Genomic DNA, 18,457 nt, shown 5'->3' on the forward strand with positions numbered 1-18,457 from the left:
TTTGTTTTGGGTGAAAGACGGGTGGGCGTGGTCATGTCTGCTGGGGGCGTGGTCAGAATGCTTTGTGGGCGTGGCCTGGGCCGTGGCGCGCCGGGAAGGCGGAAGCGGCTCCCGGGCAACGAGTGCCGGGACCGGGGGTCCGGAGGGGCCATGGCCGGGGCCGGCTGGGCCCCGCCGCGCCTCGACGAGTTCATCCTCACCGAGCCCCTCGGCTCGGGCACCTACGCCACCGTCTACAAGGCCTACAGGAAGGTAGGGCCGAGCCCGCCGCGGGCGTCGCCTTTTTGCTCCCGAATCTGTCCCCCCACCCCCGTGGGGACCCCCGTTTCCCAGTCCTCCATATGGGGTACCACCCCTAAAGCCCTCGCCTGGCACCTGCCGCCCCCTTGAAGGGGGTCCTTCCCTTCCCTCCCCACCCGGCGGGCTGGGGGAGCGGCCCGCGGTGGCTCTTTGGGTGCGGGGTCCAGCGTTGTCCCCCCTCCTCGGCAGAGGGACACGCGTGAGGTGGTGGCCATCAAGTGCGTCAACAAGAGGAGCCTGAACCGGGCATCGGTGGAGAACCTGCTGACAGAGATCGAGATCCTCAAGACCATCCGCCATCCCAACATTGTGGAGCTCAAGGACTTCCAGGTGGGCTGGGGGCTTCCCGGGGGGGCCTCTGAGCCAGAACTACTCTGCCTTGGATCCATCCCCGCTTCCCGCGGGTGTATCCGTGGGGCTTGGTGCCAGCAACTGGGCAAACCGGGCCGGGTGAACCTGTGCGGGTGGGACTGGCTGGGGTGGCACGGCAGGGTCTTATTGCCTCGCAGTGGGACAGTGAGCACATCTACCTGATCATGGAGTTCTGCGCCGGGGGGGACCTCTCCCGCTTCATCCGGATGCGCCGGATGCTCCCCGAGAAGGTGGCGCGCGTCTTCCTGCAGCAGCTCGGTGAGGACGCCCCGCCTGGCTCCCGCTCTGGCTCTGCTGGGGACCCTTCCCCAGGGTTTTGGGGCGCAGGGCTGTGCTATCACGTGCCCATCCCCCTTGCCCAGCCTGTGCCCTGAAGTTCCTCCACGACCGCAACATCTCCCACCTGGACCTGAAGCCGCAGAACATCCTCCTGAGCTCCCCGGAGAACCCCCAGCTGAAGCTGGCAGGTCAGGGCAGCCCCTGGCAGGGGCTGGGAGGGGGCAGATCCCTTCTCCCTGTGCCCCCACGAGCTCTCTGCCCGGCAGATTTCGGCTTTGCTCAGTACATGTCCCCGTGGGACGAGAAGCACGTGCTGCGCGGCTCCCCGCTCTACATGGCCCCCGAGATGGTGTGTCGGCAGCACTACGACGCCCGCGTGGACCTCTGGTCGGTGGGCGTCATCCTTTACGGTGGGTTTGGCTTTTATTGCCCCCGGGGGGGCTCTACTCAGGGCTGGTTTCCCCCTCTCCATCTCCCCCCACCGCTCCTTTTCCCCTGCAGAAGCGCTTTTTGGGAAGCCGCCCTTCGCTTCCCGCTCCTTCGCCGAGCTGGAGGAGAAGATCCGCAGCGACCGGGCTGTGGAGGTAACGCGGGGTGGGATGGGGCTGGGGGGGTTCTCGCAGCCCTCACTGGGCTCAGCCCCGCCCTTCCCCAGCTTCCCAGCCGGCCCCAGCTCTCTCTGGAATGCCGGGATCTCTTGGGACAGCTGCTGGAGAGGGACCCTCGGAAGCGCATCTCCTTCGAGTGCTTCTTTGCCCACCCCTTCGTGGACATGGAGCACATCCCCGGCCCCGAGAGCCTGGGCAAGGCGGTGAGCGGGGCTGGGGGCTGCTGCCTGGGAACGGGGGCGTTCCAAGCCCTGAGACCCCCCCTTGTGTCCCCCAGACCGACCTGGTGGTGGAGGCGGTGAGGAAGGATCAGGAGGGAGACGCCGGTGCCGCCTTTTCCCTCTACCGCAAAGCCCTGGAGTATTTCGTGCCAGCACTGCACTGTGAGTCCCCCGGGGGTTACGTGGGGCCTGGGTGTATTTCTGGGGGGGCAGCACCCCCCGGGGGAGGCCAGCTTTTAGCCCACCCACCCCGTGTTTGGGCATTCTCCCCCTTAGATGAAAGCGACGCACGGCGCAAAGAAGCCATCCGGGCCAAGGTGAGCCAAAACCCCTGGGGGGGGGGTGTGGGGGCAGCACCCCCATCCTCTGCACCCCGTGTCGGGGGTCTCCTCACCCCCAAGATGTGCACAGGTGAGGCAGTACATCTCCCGAGCAGAGGAGCTGAAGGTGTTGGTCACCTCCAGCAACAAGAACCTCCTGGAGAAAGGAAACCCGGCCAGAGAGCTCCTTAAAGGTAGTGATTTTTGCCCATCCCCCGGTGTCGGGGCTGGCAGGGGCCCTGGTGGGGTTTTGGGTGAAGGGTGAAGGTTTTGGGGCAATCCCCGTAGCCGTGTCCCCTTGCAGAGATGGCCAAGGACAAGCCCCGGCTCTGCGCGGCGCTGGAAGTGGCTTCAGCTGCCATCGCCAAGGTGAGGGGTGGCCTTGGGGGTCCCCTCACCCCTCGAGGGAAGGGGAAGCTGCAGACCTGGCGGGGAGGGGGCTGCTGGACCCCGCCGGCCGCAGCCAGCCCCCGGGGCTCTTGCAGGAGGAGGAAGGCAGGGATGACAGCGACGCCCTGGAGCTGTACCAGCAGAGCTTGGGGGAGCTGCTGCTGCTCCTGGCCGGTGAGTTGGGACTGAAGTCGGGGATTTAGGGCAAGGATGGGTCCTGCTCCCATCCCTCATCCCGTGGCACATTCCCCCTGCAGCGGAGCCGGCGGGGCGGCGGCGGGAGCTGCTCCATGCGGAGGTGAGTGCCAGCCCTGGGACACCCGGCCGTCCCTGGTGGCCTGGCTCCAGGGGGACCGTGCCCTCTCTCTGTCCCCACCAGATCCAGGCCCTGATGGCCCGAGCCGAGTACCTGAAGGATCAGATCAAGGTATGATGACTGGGGGGGGGGGGGGGGCTCCGGAGCGTGCTGGGGGAGGATAAAGGCTGGAAAAGGCCCCTCTCCCTTGGCAGATGCGGGAGGCGCAATCCATGGGCAAAGAGGCGCTGGCGGAGTCCCTCCGGAGCGGTGAGTCCCCCTTTGCCACGGGGTCTTGGGCAATATTCCCCCAGCCGTGGGGCTGATCCCAACCCCACCCGGCCCCGTCTCCCTCAGCATGGCCCCGTGCCCGCCGCGGGGGTGGCAGCGGTGGGGACAGCCCGGTGAGTGCCCGTGTGCCCCGGCACAGCCTGTACCTTGCAGTGACTCCCGGGAGCTGCCCCGCGGGACGCTGCTCGCTGCCCTGCCGGGAGACGCCGGCGCCCAGACGAGGCTTCTGTCCCCCCCACCGGGGTGACACCTGGGGGGCCACCCTCGGGCTCCCGGCCCCGGGGGGGTCGGCGGGGCCATCTGCCCCTCTCCCAGGCGCTGGCTCGTTTCCCTGCCAGCCCTGCCTCGACCGTCTGCTGCTGCAGCCTCCCCTGCCACAGCGGCCGGGTTATTCCACTCTAATTCCCTCCGCTGGCTCCATGGGAAGGGTATTTTTATCCTGGCACTGGGCTCTGGCAGGACATCCCCCCTGCTTTTTCGGCTGGGTGGTTCTTCCACCTCCTAAATCCTGGGGGAGCCCACATGGCCCACAAATCCGGCCGGGAGCTGAGGGTGGGCAGGGATGCTCCGCTGTGCCTTCCTCGCCCAGCATCTACCTCTGCATCCACCGCTGCTCGTCCAGCCTCCAGCACCCACTGCACTGGCCCAGTCCGGCCATACCTGCCTGCCTCTCACTGCTGGAGCACTGGGAATGAGGCTTTTCCTTCCTAAACCTGGAGCCCGGCAGGTACTGGCTGCATCATCAGCGTCCCCGCGAGCAGTGCTCAGCGGGGACCGATTGAGTCGGGCAGGAGCAGCAGTCAGTCACCTTCAGGGAGACGCTCTCAGCATCCCGCCTGCCCTGCTCCACTCCTCAGGGCCCTGACACCCCCAACATCCAAATCGTGTTCCCAGGAGTCGTTGTTACGGGGTGCTGATGTTGCCTGTCCTGCAAAACAAGGTACTTGTCTCAAAATCTACTGTATCTCAAGGGAATGTAATTTATTGTCTTTAATAAACTTTAATTTTGATTTCTCCACCTCCTCTGCACTCAGATTTGTGATTTAAGCCTAAGAGGGGTCCCCAGGCAAGCCCAGGACTCGGAGGCCACCTGGGGTCCTGGAGCCATCGAGGCGGGCTGGGGACCCTCGTCTCTGTTCCCCCAGGAGCAGAGCTGGGGTGTCCCCTCCTCTGCTCCAGCAGTGCTGTTCCTTCCTGTGCTCCCCAGGGACACGAGGCAGCCAAAGCAAGGTTTGACCTTGTTTCCACTTCCCATCTTCTTTATTTTTCTGTGCGTGTGGAAAACACGGAGCGGAACAACACGAGCCGTTACGTAAAATCCTGTTTTCTCCAATAGATTTTTGTGGCGGGTGAGGAAGGGCCGGGCTGGGCCATGAGGGAAGGCAGAAGGGGTGAAGCGAACAACAGGGCGATTTTTGGGGTGTCCCACAGATATTCTGAGCCATGACCTCTTCCCAAGACAGCCTCCCCCCACATCCCGCCCCTGTGCCGGCTGCTCCGTGCTCAAACCGGCGCAGAGCTTCCCGGGCAGATGCGACAAGGCACTTCTATATCTTTTTACTCTTATTATCATTATTATTCAGAGCAGAGATTATACCCCGAGGCTTTAAAGTGCTTTCCCAGCCCGTGCCCTCCCCCGGCCCGTGGCGAGCGCGGGGCCGCGGGGATGGCTGCGGCAGCCGGCGCGGATAATCGCATCCGCCTTCACGCTCGGCCGCCAGCGCGGCCCATCCCCAGCCCTCGGGAGCAGGACGAGGCTCTGGATGCTCCCCGGGGGCTGATGGAGTCGGGCTGGATGTGGGTGTCACCTGCACCGGGGTCTTTGGCTGCCCAAATGTCACCCAGGGAAGGTGTAGCGATGTGTCTGAGCAATGACGGGGTGCACCGGTTGTTTGGCTTGTAACTGCTCTTATCGGGATTTTCTCAGGGCCCTCTAGAATTCATCAAGGTTACTAAGACATAAACGGTGCTAAAATAAGGAAGAAGAAAAGAAACTGAATTCCAAGGCCACAAGAAAGAGGTGGCGGAGAGCTGTGTGCCACCCGGACCATTACCAATCACATATTCTGAGAAGTGCATGCAGAACGTGTGGACGAGCAGAGACACCAATAAGAAATGCGTGGTCAGCGTGCACGGTAGAGTTAAAATGTATAAATAAGCACATAATATAAACAATAAACGCTTCTACTTAATCACATTGATCAGTTGTCCGAGAGTCCTGGATTTCCCACGGGAGGGTGGCACAAAGCGAGCGGTGGCCAGCCCGGCAGCGCGGCCTCTGTCACTCAGCTGCTCAGGGAGGAGCTGCTCCGCTCCAGTCCTGTCCATGCCATCCCCCGGCCCTTCCAAAGGGCTCTCCCAGCCCTCGTGGGGCGGATTGTCACCCGGGAGTGGCAGCTGGGTTGTCACCCTGGCGGTGCCAGCGCGTGGGGTGACGTGAGGTCAGGCGCGCCATGGGTTGGGGAGAGCTGGGTCAGTGTGTGTGGAGCCAGCCTTGGGCTTTCCCAGGGCTCTTTAATCTGGATTAATCCTGGTTGTTGGACCAGCAGTGGGTGGATGGGTGGGCCATCCCTTCCCACAGCCACTCGCAGGGAAGTTTAATTGCCTGCAAAAAAGGAGAAGGGACATTCCCCGGCCTTCCGTGGCAGCTCATTTGTTTCAGCGCTTTAACAATTGCTCATTTAATGCTTTATCCACTGGGGAAACCACTCACTCGTCCCACGCTCACCACTGGGAAGGAGGAAGATCCTGCAGCCAGCTGAGGAATGGGCTGGTGCAGGAGGGCGGGAGTTTTGTCAATAAAACTTATTTGATCAATAAAAGTTATTTTATTTTATTTATTTCTTACTGCCAGCATCTTCCAGCAATGGCTTGCTTGGACAAACCCATCCCAATCCCAGCCCCATAGGTGAGGCAAATATATAAGACCTGTAAAAGAGAGAGAAAAAAAACCCCATTTTCTGCTTTAATCCACACTTATTCTTTGCTTTAAGATTTTTAGTGTGTGTTGATGCCCGGAGCAGTCGTATGGCGTGGAGGCTGCAGGGATGCTCGGGATACAGCAGCAGGAACCACTGGAAACTGGGATTCATCCCTTGGTGAGCAGGGAAAAGGTAGGAGGGGGCTGCCTGCCCCTGCTGCCCCCATCCCAGCCTCTCCTCCCTCCATCCCAGCCTCTCCTCCCTCCATCCCAGCCTCCCCTCCCTCCATCACATCCTCTCCACCCCCCATCCCAGCCCCCTCCCTCCATCCCGGCCTCTCCTCCCCACTACAGGCTGTGACCCAGCCATGGGAGCAGGGACGCAGCCTCGGAGGAGCATCCTCAGCGGAGCATCCTCGGAGGAGCATCCTCAGCGGAGCATCCTCGGAGGAGCATCCTCGGAGGAGCATCCTCGGCGGAGCATCCTCGGAGGAGCATCCTCGGCGCTGCCGATGCTCGGCTTTGCCGGGAACGCTTTGCTGCGGCTTAACACGTCGCGGGAGCCGGGCGGGGGGAGCGGGGGCTGCCTGGCTTTTCACATGCCTGGGGGTCATGGTGCCTCCTAAAATAGACCCGCTGAGCTTCACGCGGCCTTTGCGTGGCGGCACGTGGGCCGGGAGAGCGCCGAGCACAGCCCAGGGGTCGGGCACAGGGGGCAGGGCAAGGGGGGGCCCAGGAAAAGGTGCGGGAGAGGATCCTGCCTGGTTGTGGGGGGGACGAACCGCGGGGCTGCATCCCTGTGGCTCCCCGTGGCTCCCCGTTCCGGTTGGGATCCTGCTCTCCCGTGGGATGAGCCTTGGTGCATCCTTGGCAGGCAGGGAAAAGGCAGGAGGGAGCTGCCTGCCCCGGCTGCCCCCATGCCAGCCTCTCACCCCCATGCCAGCCTCTCACCCCCATCCCGTCCTCTCCTCCCTCCATTCCAGCCTCTACACCTTCCATCCCAGCCTCTCACCCCCATCCCAGCCTCTCACCCCCATCCCAGCCTCTCACCCCCATTCCATCCTCTCCTCCCTCCATCCCAGCCTCTCACCCCCATCCCAACCTCTCCTTCTCCATCCCAGCCTTTCACCCCCATCCCAGCCTCTCCTCCCTCCATCCCAAACTCTCCTCCCTCCATCCCAGCCTCTACACCTTCCATCCCAGCCTCTCACCCCCATCCCATCCTCTCACCCCCATTCCATCCTCTCCTTCTCCATCCCAGCCTCTCACCCCCATCCCAGCCTCTCACCCCCATCCCGGCCTCCCCTCCCTCCATCCCAGCCCGGTGGGATGAGCGTTGATCGTGCCTTGGGCCTGGGATTTAAACAGCGAGGGCTCGGCTGGGGCCGTGCCTGCTCCCTGCTATCCCTTTCCTGGTGGGGGATTAGATCAGCTCGGGCTGATCCTCATCAGGTATGATCTCCTTCCAGAGCTAAAGCTGCTCCTGCCAATCTCCCCTCTGGCTTCTCCCCGGCTCCCAGCCGGGGCTGGGCTGGGGATCTGATGGGAGCACATGTCCCTGGAGCTGCTGGAGTCTCCTGGTCCCAGGGTCTGGAGGCTTGGGAGGATGTGTGTCCATGCCTGAGCTGCCTCTGTCTGTCTGTCTGTCCTCTCGGGAATGGGCATCAGGAGTTTCCCAGAGCTACCTGGCCCTGGCACAGGATTGTCAGGGAGCTGGGGGCAGAATGGAATCTCTTGGCACAGCAGCCCCAGCCATGGCTTGATCCAACACCAGTAATAATAATAGCAATAATAATAATAATAATAATAATAATAATAATAATAATAATAATACAACTAATAATAATAATAAATATCAGTTTCCCAGCACACTCTCCTGTGTTTTCCTGGATGACCCATCCTGCCCTGCAAAACCAAACTGCGAGCTCATCATCTCCCACGGGATTTGGAGCGATAAATTCCCAGCCTATGCCAAGTTTTTCCAGGAAGCCTCACCACAGGAGCCCCCTGCCTGCCGGGATGCTGCCAGGGCTGGGATTCACACCTGCACAAGCTCGGCCGCACCCCTGCAGCGTGTCCTTGCTTGGAGCAGTGCACTGGGCATCCTGCAGTGCCCCTGAGACTGAGAGTTCTCAAGGTTTTGTATTAAAATCGCCCAAAAAACCTGCAGAAAAATTGGAATTTTTTGCTTTAAACCCAGCTGCTGCCAACGAGCTGCTCGTAGCATTCCTTTGGTCCCAAGCGTGGGCTCAACCAGGAGAGGAGCTTTCTTTGGGATTCTGCTGCCACGGAGCTCTCCTTGGAGCTCCCGTCCCTGCATCAGGAAGGGGCTCCCCAAAACCAGGAAAATAGGAAAATTTGCCCAGGAAAACAGAGCTCGGGGAGAAAAGTAAATGCATAGACATCTCCTGGTATTTATTCCACCGGTTATTAACAGTACCATGGCACGGGGACAGCACAGGAGGTGAGGGACACTCAACCGAGCACGGCACGACTACAGCACGACGAGCGGGAGACGGGGAGATATTCCCTCACGGCTTTGTTCTTCTCCTGGAAGGAACAAGGACAGGATGCCATCCCAGGAGAGGGACGCCACTGCTCCGGGGAAGGGCTGCCGCGGGCTCAGCTCAGCAACGGGGAGGGCTTTTGTTCCTCTCTGGTGTCAATTCGGGCTTCAGCACCCCCCTTCCCACAGGGATCGAATAGCAGGTCCTTCCCGGCTGGCTCCTTCCGAGGGGCCCTCAAGGGCGCAGGGGTTGGTGTTCCTTGCAGGGATGGGATGGTGTTTCTCGGGCGATGGGGACGGGACGCGGGGAGGGGGGTGTTCCACACCCTGCCTCGTCCTTGCGAGGCAAATCGGAGCCTCCCCGGTCATTTCTAGGAGGCTGAGTGGAAGCGCGGAGGCAGAGCCGCGGCGTGCGGCTGCCACTCCGAGGCCAATCACACCCCAAGGTCAACCACACTCCAAGGTCAATCACACCCCAAGGTCAATCACACTCCAAGGTCAATCACACCCCAAGGTCAATCACGCTCCAAGGTCACTCTCCTTCCCTGCAACCTCCCCGGCTCTGGCTGCGGACACCCCCTGCCCGGGCACGGGAGGAGGCCTTGGGGTACGGGGGGGACATGCTGGCTCTTGGCTCTAACCTCAGCCCGGAGAACGAAACGAAAGCCACACATCAGGGACACCTGGGTCAGGGACTCGAGGGGTCACACGGCTCAGGGGGACCCGAGTGACACACGGCAAGGGTGACAACGTCGCTGGGGGTCCCCGCTGCAGGCAGCAGCCCCCGCCAGACCCTGCGCTGCGTCCCCTCCCCGCTCAGCCCCATCACATCACGGAGCACTTCTCCGCCGATTGCTTCAGGTCCTCTAGCGTGGCCGAAGCTTTGTCCTTCAAGGAATCAAGGTCCAGGTTCTGGATGTTGCTGAGCTGGCCGATCACCGAGTTCTTCTCCTCCTCCTCCTCGTTGTCCTGCTCGATCATCTTGGCCAGCTCCTTGGGCAGCTCCACGTCACCTCCCACCAGCTGGATCTGGTTGTCATCCGTTTCGTTCTGGAAGGGGCCGGGACAGAGTCAGGAGGGGGGGATGGCACAGCGGGAAGGGGGCTTCTGGAAGCATCGCAGGAGGGGCTTGGAGCTGTCTTCCCACTTAAAGGACCATGTGGGAAGGTCCCTGGGGGTGAGGGTGGGATGTTGATGCAGCCTGAGGAGAGCCCGGGCACCCACAGCGAGAGGCGAGATGGAAACCCACGCGCAGCACCAGCACAGACCGGTTTCCAGCTCGCCTTGCGGGGGGTTAGGCACGTAATTAAGCTAGGCTTATGCTTAACGACTGCTCCCACCGGCGGTCGGGATCAGCTCTGAGCCGGGAGCCACGGGGAGACTCGGGATGAGGCAGCCCAGCTGCCAAGCGGGATCAGTAACGAGCAGAAGAAACTTGTCAAAAGATGAGAAGGGACATCTCAAGCACAAGAAGGCAGTGAAAGGATGGTGGGGCCAGATCCAAATAAATCCCAGTTTCCCCTGGAGAATAAAAAAAAAATTTCTCCATCTCTTCTTTCTCTGCCTTTTCTGGCTTTTGGCAGGGGGTAAAAGAAATTCTCCAGCTGTTTATTTCCTGGATATAAAAGGGGGGTGGGAAGCGGGGGGGGGGGGGGGAGGGTGGTGAATCCAGGCTGGCTGAACAACACCAAACAATCAGAGCAATCTCACTTGGCTTAGCTGACCCTTCAGAACTAATATTAGCCCGGCTCCAATTTGGAGTATTCACCACTGAGCGACTCTTCCTGAATAAAGGGTGGGTTTGGAGGCAGAAGAGCTTGTGACAATTCCAAGAAAGGCTGAATTGTCCCTTGATTAAATTGTTTTCAGTGAATCGTTCATCGTGCGGAAATTCCAAAATCGGAGCTTAGGTGGGAGACGTTCGCCAAATAATCCAGGGAGAAGAGCTGGCTAATCCAGCCAGGAAGGTGCAACCCTGGCTGCACTTCCAGCTCCAGGGAGTCTGGGGTGAAGGTGGTTTTCCCTCACCCAGCTGGATTTAGGGGACAAAAGCGAGTGAGAGGGGAATCAAGCAAGGCTGGGAGTCCACTCTCTCAGGCTGGTGGTCTGTGGTGCTCAGGGGGAAGGAAAGGGGCCAAAGTTTGGGGAGAAAGACGGTTTTGAGGGGAGTTTATTTGCCTTTGGGCTTTGAGGCTCAAACCCCAGCCAGCCAAGGGGGTCCTCGTCCCTTCCCCTCACTCCAGAGCTCCATCCGGAGCTTGGCTCCCCTCGTGGCCCCGTTCCCAGCGCTGCCGTACCTTGGGGAGCCTGTACTTGTCTCGGAAGTGGGACCTGACCGTGGCTCTCTCCGCCTTGCGCTGGGCAAACTGGGCATCTCTCTCCATCCTGCGAAGCACACGGGGCACTTAGCAACAGCCCGTGCCCCATTTCCCTGGGTTTGCGCTTCCCCCCCAGCCTCAGCACCCCCATTTTCTCTGAAAAGTCCCGCTTTCCCACAATTTCCTCCCCCCAGCGCAGCCTGGAAGGAGAAACAATCCCATCTCCCGGGCGAGGAAGCGGATTAAGGGATTAGGGGGGGTCATTAAACCCCCTCACTGTCCTGCTGTCCCCAGCGCCGGCTCCCCCCATCTCCCATGCGCGGGATGTGGGACTGCAGCGGGAGCATCCCCTTCCCGCAGGGACCCCGGGGCTCCAGCCCGTGCCGGTGCCCGGCGCCGCCCGCACTCACTTCTCCTCCACCAGCTGCCGCTGGTACTCCTCATACTCCTCGCGGGTCATGCCCTGCGCCTCGGCCGGAGACTTCTCGCCCTCGCTCTTCTCCTCGCCGCCCAGGCCGCCCGTGAGGTTCTTCAGCTGCCCCCCCACCATGCTCTTCACCATGAACGCCATGGCCGCGCCTTCGGGGGGCCGGGGGGCCGGGGGGCAGCGCGGCTCTGCAGCTGGGACAGCCGGGGTCACCGGGGGGCCCGGGGAGGATGGGGGTGTGGAAGAGGGGGAGCCCCCGAGGAACGGGGCTAAGGGTGAGCTGGAGCGCCGGGGAGCCGGGAAATGGTCGGTGCTGGGGTGCCGGGATGGGGGATCGCCGGGGGGCCGTGGATGGAGATCCTGGAGAGCCGGGGTGCCTGGCTAGGGAGCAGCTGGGGTCACCGGGATGTGCTCCTGGGCAGCTGGAGCGCTGGGCGCCCGCGGGGCTGGGACAGCGGGCGGTGGAAGAGCCGCGATGAGCGGAGCTGGGCTCCTGGGGAGCGGGGGGCTGCGTTAGGAGGAGGTGGGAACAGGGGAGATGAGCTCCCGGGGAGGAGCCGCGGTCAGCGGAGCCGAGTTCGCGGCGAGCTGGGCTATGGGGTTATGGAGGATGCGGGATCAGCAGAGCCAAGCTCGCACAGTACCGAATTCCTGAGGAGCCAGGATCAGCAGAGCGGAATTTCCCGGGAGGCGGAATAGCGAGTGATGAGAAGCCGGGGTCAGCAGAGCTGAGTCCCCGGGGAGCTGCGGTGCGGGGTCACGGAGGAGAGGGGCTCAGCGGGGATGAATTCCCGGGATGACAGAGAGCTGAATGCCCGGGGTAGCAAAGTACGGGGCGGTGGAGCAGCCAGGGACGGGGGAGATGGGTTCTCGGGGACCTGGGGTTATGGGGGAGATGGGGTCAGCGGGGATGACAGAGTACCGAATTCCCGAGGAGCCGGGACCAGCGGTCAGCGCAGCGGAGTTCCCGGGCCAGTGGAGTAGGGAGTTCCCGGGATGCCGGAGTACTGAGAGATGGAGGAGCCGGGCTCAGCGGAGCAGAGTTCGCGGGAAGTGAGTTCCCAGAATGGCGGAGTCCGGAGCTCCAGGGACGCCGGCGTCAGCGGAGCGGAGTTGCCGGGACGCCGGAGTGCCGAACTGCCGGGATGCCGGAGTGCCGAACTGCCGGGATGCCGGAGTAGCGAGTTACCGGGATGCCGGAGTAGCGAGTTGCCGGGGTGCCGGAGTCCGGGATGCCGAGGCTGCTGCCGGGGTGTGCGGGGTCAGCGGGGCCGCGCCGCCCGGCCGCCCATGGCGGAGCGGTCCCGGCCGGGAGCGGAGCGGAGCGGGCGCTGTAGCACCGGGGCTCGCGCAGCTCCGGTGTGTGTGTCCCTGCACGGCGGCGGCAGCACCGCCTTCCGCCCGGCCCCGCCGCCTCTCCCGGCCCCGTCGCCTCCCCCCGGCCCCGCCGCCCTCCGCCGGGCGGAGCCGCCGCCGTCCCGACCCGCCCCGGGGCACCGCGAGTGACGCCACCCCCGTGGGAAGAAGGAGCCCCAGAGCTCCCCGGGGACACCGGGTGGATGGAGCCACGGTGGGGGCTGCGGGGAGCCCCCCCGAACACCCTTCCCTCCGTGATTCCCGGCTGCTCCATCCCACCGAGGAGCAAACCCACGCCAGCGCCCTTTCTCCCACTCCATTCCCCATCCTTCGGGTCTGGCAGGAGGAAAAGCCAGGCTTGCCACTCGGAACAAGCCATATGTACCAGCACCAGTCACAACTGTTGTTTGCTCATCCATCCAAGGGCTGGTGCCCAAAAGTTCCTTTCCCTTTATCCTGTTAATGATATCCCTGGAAGTATTCCCATCCCTGGAAGTGTCCAAGGCCAGGCTGGACAGGGCTTGGAGCAACCTGGGATAGTGGGAAGTGTCCCTGCTCACGGCGGGGGCTGGAGCTTGGGAGAGCTTTATGGTCCCTTCTGATTCCAGCCATTCTGCGATTCTGTGATCCCATGATTTTATGATATTAATTAATACCAAAGCTGCTCTCAGCCCCCAGATCACAGGCACAAAGGCGTTCATTGGTCACCTAAATCAGGAGGATGGAGCAGGCATTGATTGTGTTGCATCATTCCCTGGCTCTCTCCAACCCCACTCCCACTCCTGCTCTTCCCTTTGACTGCAGCCGCATTCCAGGCCTTGGGGAGTGAGCAATTAATGGCATCAGCAACGCACCTCCCTTCCAGATGGCCAGCCTGGCTTTAACAGACATTTCTCCCTTTTTTCTTCTCCGCTCCTGAAAAATGAGCGCGGATCCAAACCCCAATCCCGGCTTGCGGGAAATCATTTCATTTCCGAAATATAAAGACAATCTCTGCAGATTAAAATGATGGAACAGCTGTGGAGCGACAGAACAAAGTGACAGAGGGAGGGGGAATCGGCCCATCTCCTCCCCTCCCCCCCACGCCCAAGGTAAAATTATGTCTTAAGAGGAAAATAGATTAAAATATAACGCATTTTCCTAGGATAATAATCTGGCCAGCAGCTTGGCAGTCACTGCTGCTCTTAGGGATTGGGACACGCTCTTGGAGGTGACAACAGGGGATTTGTCCTGCTGAGGGCTCTCCTGGCAAAGCAGAGCCCCCTGATTGATGCCAGCAGTTCCCTCAAGTCCATCCAAACGTGCAAACTGACGCTGGGATGAGGGAGGTCCCTCTGTTTGGCACAACTCCAGCGTCACCCACAGCATCCCCCACCACGCAGGTGCCCCTGCGCCTGCTGCTCGCCCCGAGCTGACAGCTCAGGAGCCTCAACAGCTTTTTGAAGTGATGATTTTTGCTTTTCACACCAATCTGCAGGCCCTCCTAAGTGCTTTCCCATGGAGAACCCATGGAAAATTAATTTTAACCCACAATGAGCTGGCACAGCCGGCTGAGAAATCGGCTGGGAGCCCCGGGCGCTCCGCAGATGTCCCATTGCCAGCAGCGTGGTCACGTTCTGGCTGTCAGTCTGGCTGAAAAGAGGGGCTGGGAGAAGGACCAGCACCCTGGTTGTGTCCTTGGGTGCAGGCCCGAGCCTCGTGCGGGCTCAGAGCAGATTTCGGATGCGGCTGGTCCTGGGAGCTTCGCTCGCTCCGGATTTCGCTGCGAGCATCTATTAACAATAAGAGACTGGAAGTCAGGACCGATTTTTTCCAGCTGGGTTAGATGGGTCAGCTCCCACGGAGCCTCCCTGTCTGAGGAGCTAAGAGCAAACAGCTCCTGATGAGCAGAACCCCTGGGCCAAGGCAGGCAGGTGAAAACAAGCCCGGCGTGCCGGGCAGCGCCTCGGATCCCGTCCCTCGTGGCGGGGACGCTCGCTCACCAGCTCGGGCTCTGCACCTCTTGCAGCCCGGGTTTTACAGGGATGGAGCAAAAGGCAAAGGAAAGGACCTCCGGAGAGGTTTTGCAGCTCTCCCAACCCCTCAGCTTTTCCTGGAGAGGCCGGTGTCCCACCTGGAGGCAGAGCCGGGGGGACAATCAGAGGGTGCAGCCAGCTGGGAAATGATGCTTCGAGGTGGTTGATTTCCCCATTTGCTTTTCCTCGGGCAGCTGAACCGCTCCTCATCCCTGAAATATATTCGAGTGAGGATGAGTCATCCTTCCTGCCAGGACTCTAACCTGCCGTAATGAGATGTAAATCCTTGCATGACCTATTATATTAGCTTATGCTATATCACACATCTCCACGGATTAGACGGCAGGGAGATGAGACGTCCCCCCGCCGCAGCCTCAGACAAGACGGTGGAAGTTAAGAGGATCCTCTCTCAGCGTTGACACCTGATTTAAATTGGAAGCAAGCAGCTCCCTCTGCCATGCTGAGAGGGATCATTCCAGCTCTTCTTTCCAGGTAACTGGCTCCAAAGGCACAGTTACCACAACCTGGGTTCCAGAGGATGCTCCAGAGGTCCCCGAATGGCCGGGAGCGGCCGCTTCCCGTGGATTGTAGAGGGGAGGAGAAGGCTCGGTGACCTCGAGCTGCAGGGCCATGGCAAAAAGGCCATCAGAAGGCCTGATCCTTGTCAGCCTGAAATGCAGGGAACGTGAGCGTTTTTAACCTTTGGAGACCCCGAAGGAGTAGGTGAGGGAATCCTGGAAAGCCGCGTGTGTGCGCGCCGGAGCCGCGACGGGAGGGAAATGAGAAGGCGTTTCCAAAGAGAGCAGGCAGCCCGCTGCTGCTGCTGCTGCTGCTGCCGCTGCTGCTGCTGCTGCTGCTGCTGCTGCTGCTGCCGGGGGAAGTCACGCCGGCACTTGGCAGCTGATTGTCACTTCTGCAGATGGGGACAGGCACCGCCACCTCAGGAACCGCCGCGCTCGGCTCTGACCCCGGGCGCAGGGCAGAGTCACCTTCGCTCTTGCCACCTGCGATGGGGGTGCTGCGGTGGGATGGGGACAGGGACACCCTGCTGTGCCCCTCGGGCACGGTGACATCGATCCAGAGAGTCCCGCTGTTGTTAGGGACCACCAACTCCCAGGAGCTTGAGGGAAAATACCCTGAAGGTCTTGGGAAAAACATCCCTTCAGTGGGATCCCGACTGGGAGATCCTTTGCAGGGATGGAAGTGCTGCCATGTCACTAACAGAGGGAATAAAGAAACTTTAGGATAAGGGTGTGGTAAATTACCAAAGGAAATTATTTTTGGCATTTACTCGAACGGAACTCCATAAAGCTGGGATTTGCCTTGGCTGAGGAAGAGGGACTGCAGCTCAGCTTGTCATGGAAGTGAAACCAAAAATTTCCCTGACCTAGGGAGGCATTCCCATGGAAAGCCTCCCAACTCCTATAGAACCAAGCCTCTGAGTTTCCAAAATCTGACATCATCTCCACAGGATGAACAAATCCCAGTGCACCCCTCCTCGCCTTGGGGAGAGCCCCTGGGAGCCCCTGAGTGGTGCTGGGAAGGGAAGCCAGGAGTGGGGATGATGCTGGGGTGTCCCCCCAATTCCCTTGGAATTCCGTGTTCTCACCTCCCTGTCACTGAGCACGGGGCTGCCCAGACTCACCACTGTGGGGTTTGGGAAGTTTGGGATGGGAATGGTCCTGTCATCCAGAACATCCATCCCGAGGGATGGGAGTTTTGGGGTGGGAATGGTCATAGAAGACAAAGAGCCCCCGTCCCAAGGGATGGGAGTTTTGGGGTGGGAATGGTCATAGCAGACAAAGAGCCACCATCCCAAGGGATGGGGCTTTGGGGTGGGAATGGTCCTGTCATCCAGAGCATCCATCCAGAGGGATGGGAGTTTTGGGGTGGGGATGGTCCTGTCATCCAGAACATACACCGTGAGGGATGGGGGTTTGGGGTGGGGATGGCCCTGTCATCCAGAACATCCATCCCGAGGGATGGGGGTTTTGGGGTGGGAACTGTCCTGTCCCACGGGACACAAGCCCCTGCCCCAGGGGACAGAGAGGTTTTGGGGTGCCGTGAGTGCTTTGGCAGAGGAGAAGGGGAAGCAGCTCCCAGCAGAAAGCCGCGATTCCCGCCGGGAGGAGGGTGCTGTGCGAGGTGAGGAAGAAGAGGGAGGTGCTGGGGGCGGCGGGGGGGGCTCCCACGGCGGTGTCTGCACCCGAGCCGTGACACAAATGCGGCCGGACAGACATACAGAGCATGTAAACAGGCACATGGGGAGAGCATGTGCTGCTCCGAGCCCCGAGCAAAGGCACACGCCAGCCCCAGCGCACACACGGCCACGCACACGCAGCATTCCCACGGGGGATCTTCCCAGCCTTGCCTTCGTTTCCTGGAATGCCCAGAAGAGAAAAAAAAAAAAAAATCAAACACACACACAAAAAAAAAAAAAAAAAAAAAAAAAAAGAAAAAAAAAAAAAAAAAAAAAAAAGAAAAAGAAAAAAGAGAGAGAGAGAGGGAGAGGTGAACGGCACGGAACGGTGATGGGAATGGCTCTGTACATCACGCTAAAAATAGTCCTTGTGATAAAGTCGATCGTGGAGGGGGAGGAGGTGCCGGCAGCGCACAGATGCCGGCGAGGGATGCCAGGGGTTGGGAAGCCCGTGCTCCGAGGATGGAGCGGAAGGGCCATAATTAGAGCTGGTAATTAGCCCCAGGCAGCACTGAGAGAACCGAGTCGCTTGTGGGGGGCTCATGGCACGCCCTCTGCTCGCGACGGAGGCTTTGCCACCCGGGGAAATGAGGAGCGAGCGGCTGCTGCAGCTGGAATTGGGGTCCTTTGGAGGGATTTTTGGGCGTTTAGGGTGAGGAAGGCTCTCTGCAGCTCTAGAAGGCAGGCAGGGTGTGGGGACACGGGGAAGAGCCAAAGCTCGTGGAAGGAGCCCTAATGGGGAAGAGAGAGGCTCTGCAGGGAGCGGGGGAAAGGACGATTTGCCTCAGGAGTCCGTGTGGGGTGCAGGTGATGGGTAGGGATGGAAAAGCAAAGGATGTGTGACTTTGGAGATGGCCCTTTCCACACAGCAAAGCCCAGCTCTGCCCAGCCCTGTCCCGATCCAGCTGGGATCCCAAGCTCCAGCCCGAGCTGGGATCCCGCTGAGCGGTGTGGACAGGAGGGGCAGCAGAGCTGCCAGAACGGAAAGCCGGATTTTCCAGAGCTTTTTTAAACGCCGTGTCCCTGCTCCCTCTGCCGCGTTCCCTCCTGGCACGGCGGGGAGAGGTCCCCGTGTGCCATGGGAATAACGCCCCGCGCGCCGACGCCTCGCGTCGGGAATTTGAGGCAGGATGGGAGCTGACACAACTGGGCCCAGTGCCCGTCTCGCTGCCCGAGGGAGGAGGAGGAGGAGGAGGAGGAAGGGGACATGATGTGAGCCAGCACTCAGAGCCCCGGGGTGTCACTCAGCCTGTCCCCTCTGCCCACGCTGCTGCTGATGGACAGAGCCCCAAAATCCCTTGGGACAAATCTCTTGGAGGGATCCAGGATGAGCAGCTGCAGGCCCAGAGCGAGAGAGACACAGCGGCAGGAATAACCCTCTCCGTGTGGGGAAACTGAGGCACGTTGGTGGGAGGAGGGGCAGGACCCCAGCAAATCAGGGTTAAATTCCCTGATTTGCAGTGAAGAAGACAATTTCTTTCAGCAGCTCTCTCACCATCCTTCAGCTACACCCCGGAGGATGCTGAGGCACCAAACACCACCCCTGAGACCAGGCACAGCCTCAAAAATGGGAAGTGCGGTGCCATTTGGAGGAAAACCAAAAATCGAAATAATCTAAGATCTAAGTAATTTTTGGGCG

The 18,457-nt window shown here is 60.8% G+C and overlaps 2 protein-coding genes and 1 long non-coding RNA gene across 8 annotated transcripts; 2 read left to right on the forward strand and 1 right to left on the reverse strand.

The window, feature by feature from the left end:
• The first annotated feature begins 85 nt into the window (after nucleotides 1–85).
• ULK3 (unc-51 like kinase 3) lies at nucleotides 86–3,318 on the forward strand. 3 transcript variants are annotated; one of them, XM_053955133.1, is made up of 16 exons: nucleotides 86–252; nucleotides 490–630; nucleotides 810–930; nucleotides 1,035–1,139; nucleotides 1,218–1,361; nucleotides 1,453–1,535; nucleotides 1,607–1,762; nucleotides 1,837–1,942; nucleotides 2,057–2,097; nucleotides 2,192–2,294; nucleotides 2,405–2,469; nucleotides 2,586–2,664; nucleotides 2,748–2,788; nucleotides 2,870–2,917; nucleotides 2,983–3,055; nucleotides 3,216–3,318. In XM_053955133.1, exons 1-16 carry the CDS (start codon nucleotides 151–153, stop codon nucleotides 3,230–3,232), a joined length of 1,425 nt encoding a protein of 474 aa, XP_053811108.1. In that variant the 5' UTR covers nucleotides 86–150; the 3' UTR covers nucleotides 3,233–3,318. The 3 variants fall into 3 exon arrangements, 2 of the variants coding, with proteins under 2 accessions (XP_053811108.1, XP_053811109.1); XM_053955134.1 differs by having other exon boundaries at nucleotides 3,001–3,055; XR_008433293.1 differs by lacking the exons at nucleotides 2,870–2,917; nucleotides 2,983–3,055; nucleotides 3,216–3,318 and having other exon boundaries at nucleotides 2,389–2,469.
• A 452-nt stretch (nucleotides 3,319–3,770) lies between these two features.
• Nucleotides 3,771–5,253, forward strand: LOC128794871 (uncharacterized). 2 transcript variants are annotated; one of them, XR_008433295.1, is made up of 3 exons: nucleotides 3,771–4,016; nucleotides 4,111–4,383; nucleotides 5,056–5,253. It is a non-coding gene; the product is annotated as an uncharacterized LOC128794871 (long non-coding RNA). The 2 variants fall into 2 exon arrangements; XR_008433294.1 differs by having other exon boundaries at nucleotides 4,111–4,306; nucleotides 5,004–5,253.
• Nucleotides 5,254–8,390: 3,137 nt separating this feature from the next.
• On the reverse strand, nucleotides 8,391–12,642 carry CPLX3 (complexin 3). Of its 3 annotated transcripts, none has more exons than XM_053954776.1 (4): nucleotides 12,170–12,642; nucleotides 11,231–11,435; nucleotides 10,800–10,887; nucleotides 8,391–9,552 (listed from the first exon to the last, which is right to left on the reverse strand). In XM_053954776.1, the coding sequence occupies exons 2-4, from the start codon at nucleotides 11,389–11,391 to the stop codon at nucleotides 9,328–9,330; spliced, it is 474 nt and encodes a 157-aa protein (XP_053810751.1). In that variant the 5' UTR covers nucleotides 11,392–11,435; nucleotides 12,170–12,642; the 3' UTR covers nucleotides 8,391–9,327. The 3 variants fall into 3 exon arrangements, with proteins under 3 accessions (XP_053810751.1, XP_053810748.1, XP_053810749.1); XM_053954773.1 differs by having other exon boundaries at nucleotides 11,231–11,441; XM_053954774.1 differs by lacking the exon at nucleotides 12,170–12,642 and having other exon boundaries at nucleotides 11,231–12,163.
• Nucleotides 12,643–18,457: the final 5,815 nt, after the last annotated feature.

The sequence above is a fragment of the Vidua chalybeata genome, chromosome 13 (genome assembly GCF_026979565.1).
Source record: "Vidua chalybeata isolate OUT-0048 chromosome 13, bVidCha1 merged haplotype, whole genome shotgun sequence".
NCBI lineage: Eukaryota > Metazoa > Chordata > Aves > Passeriformes > Viduidae > Vidua > Vidua chalybeata.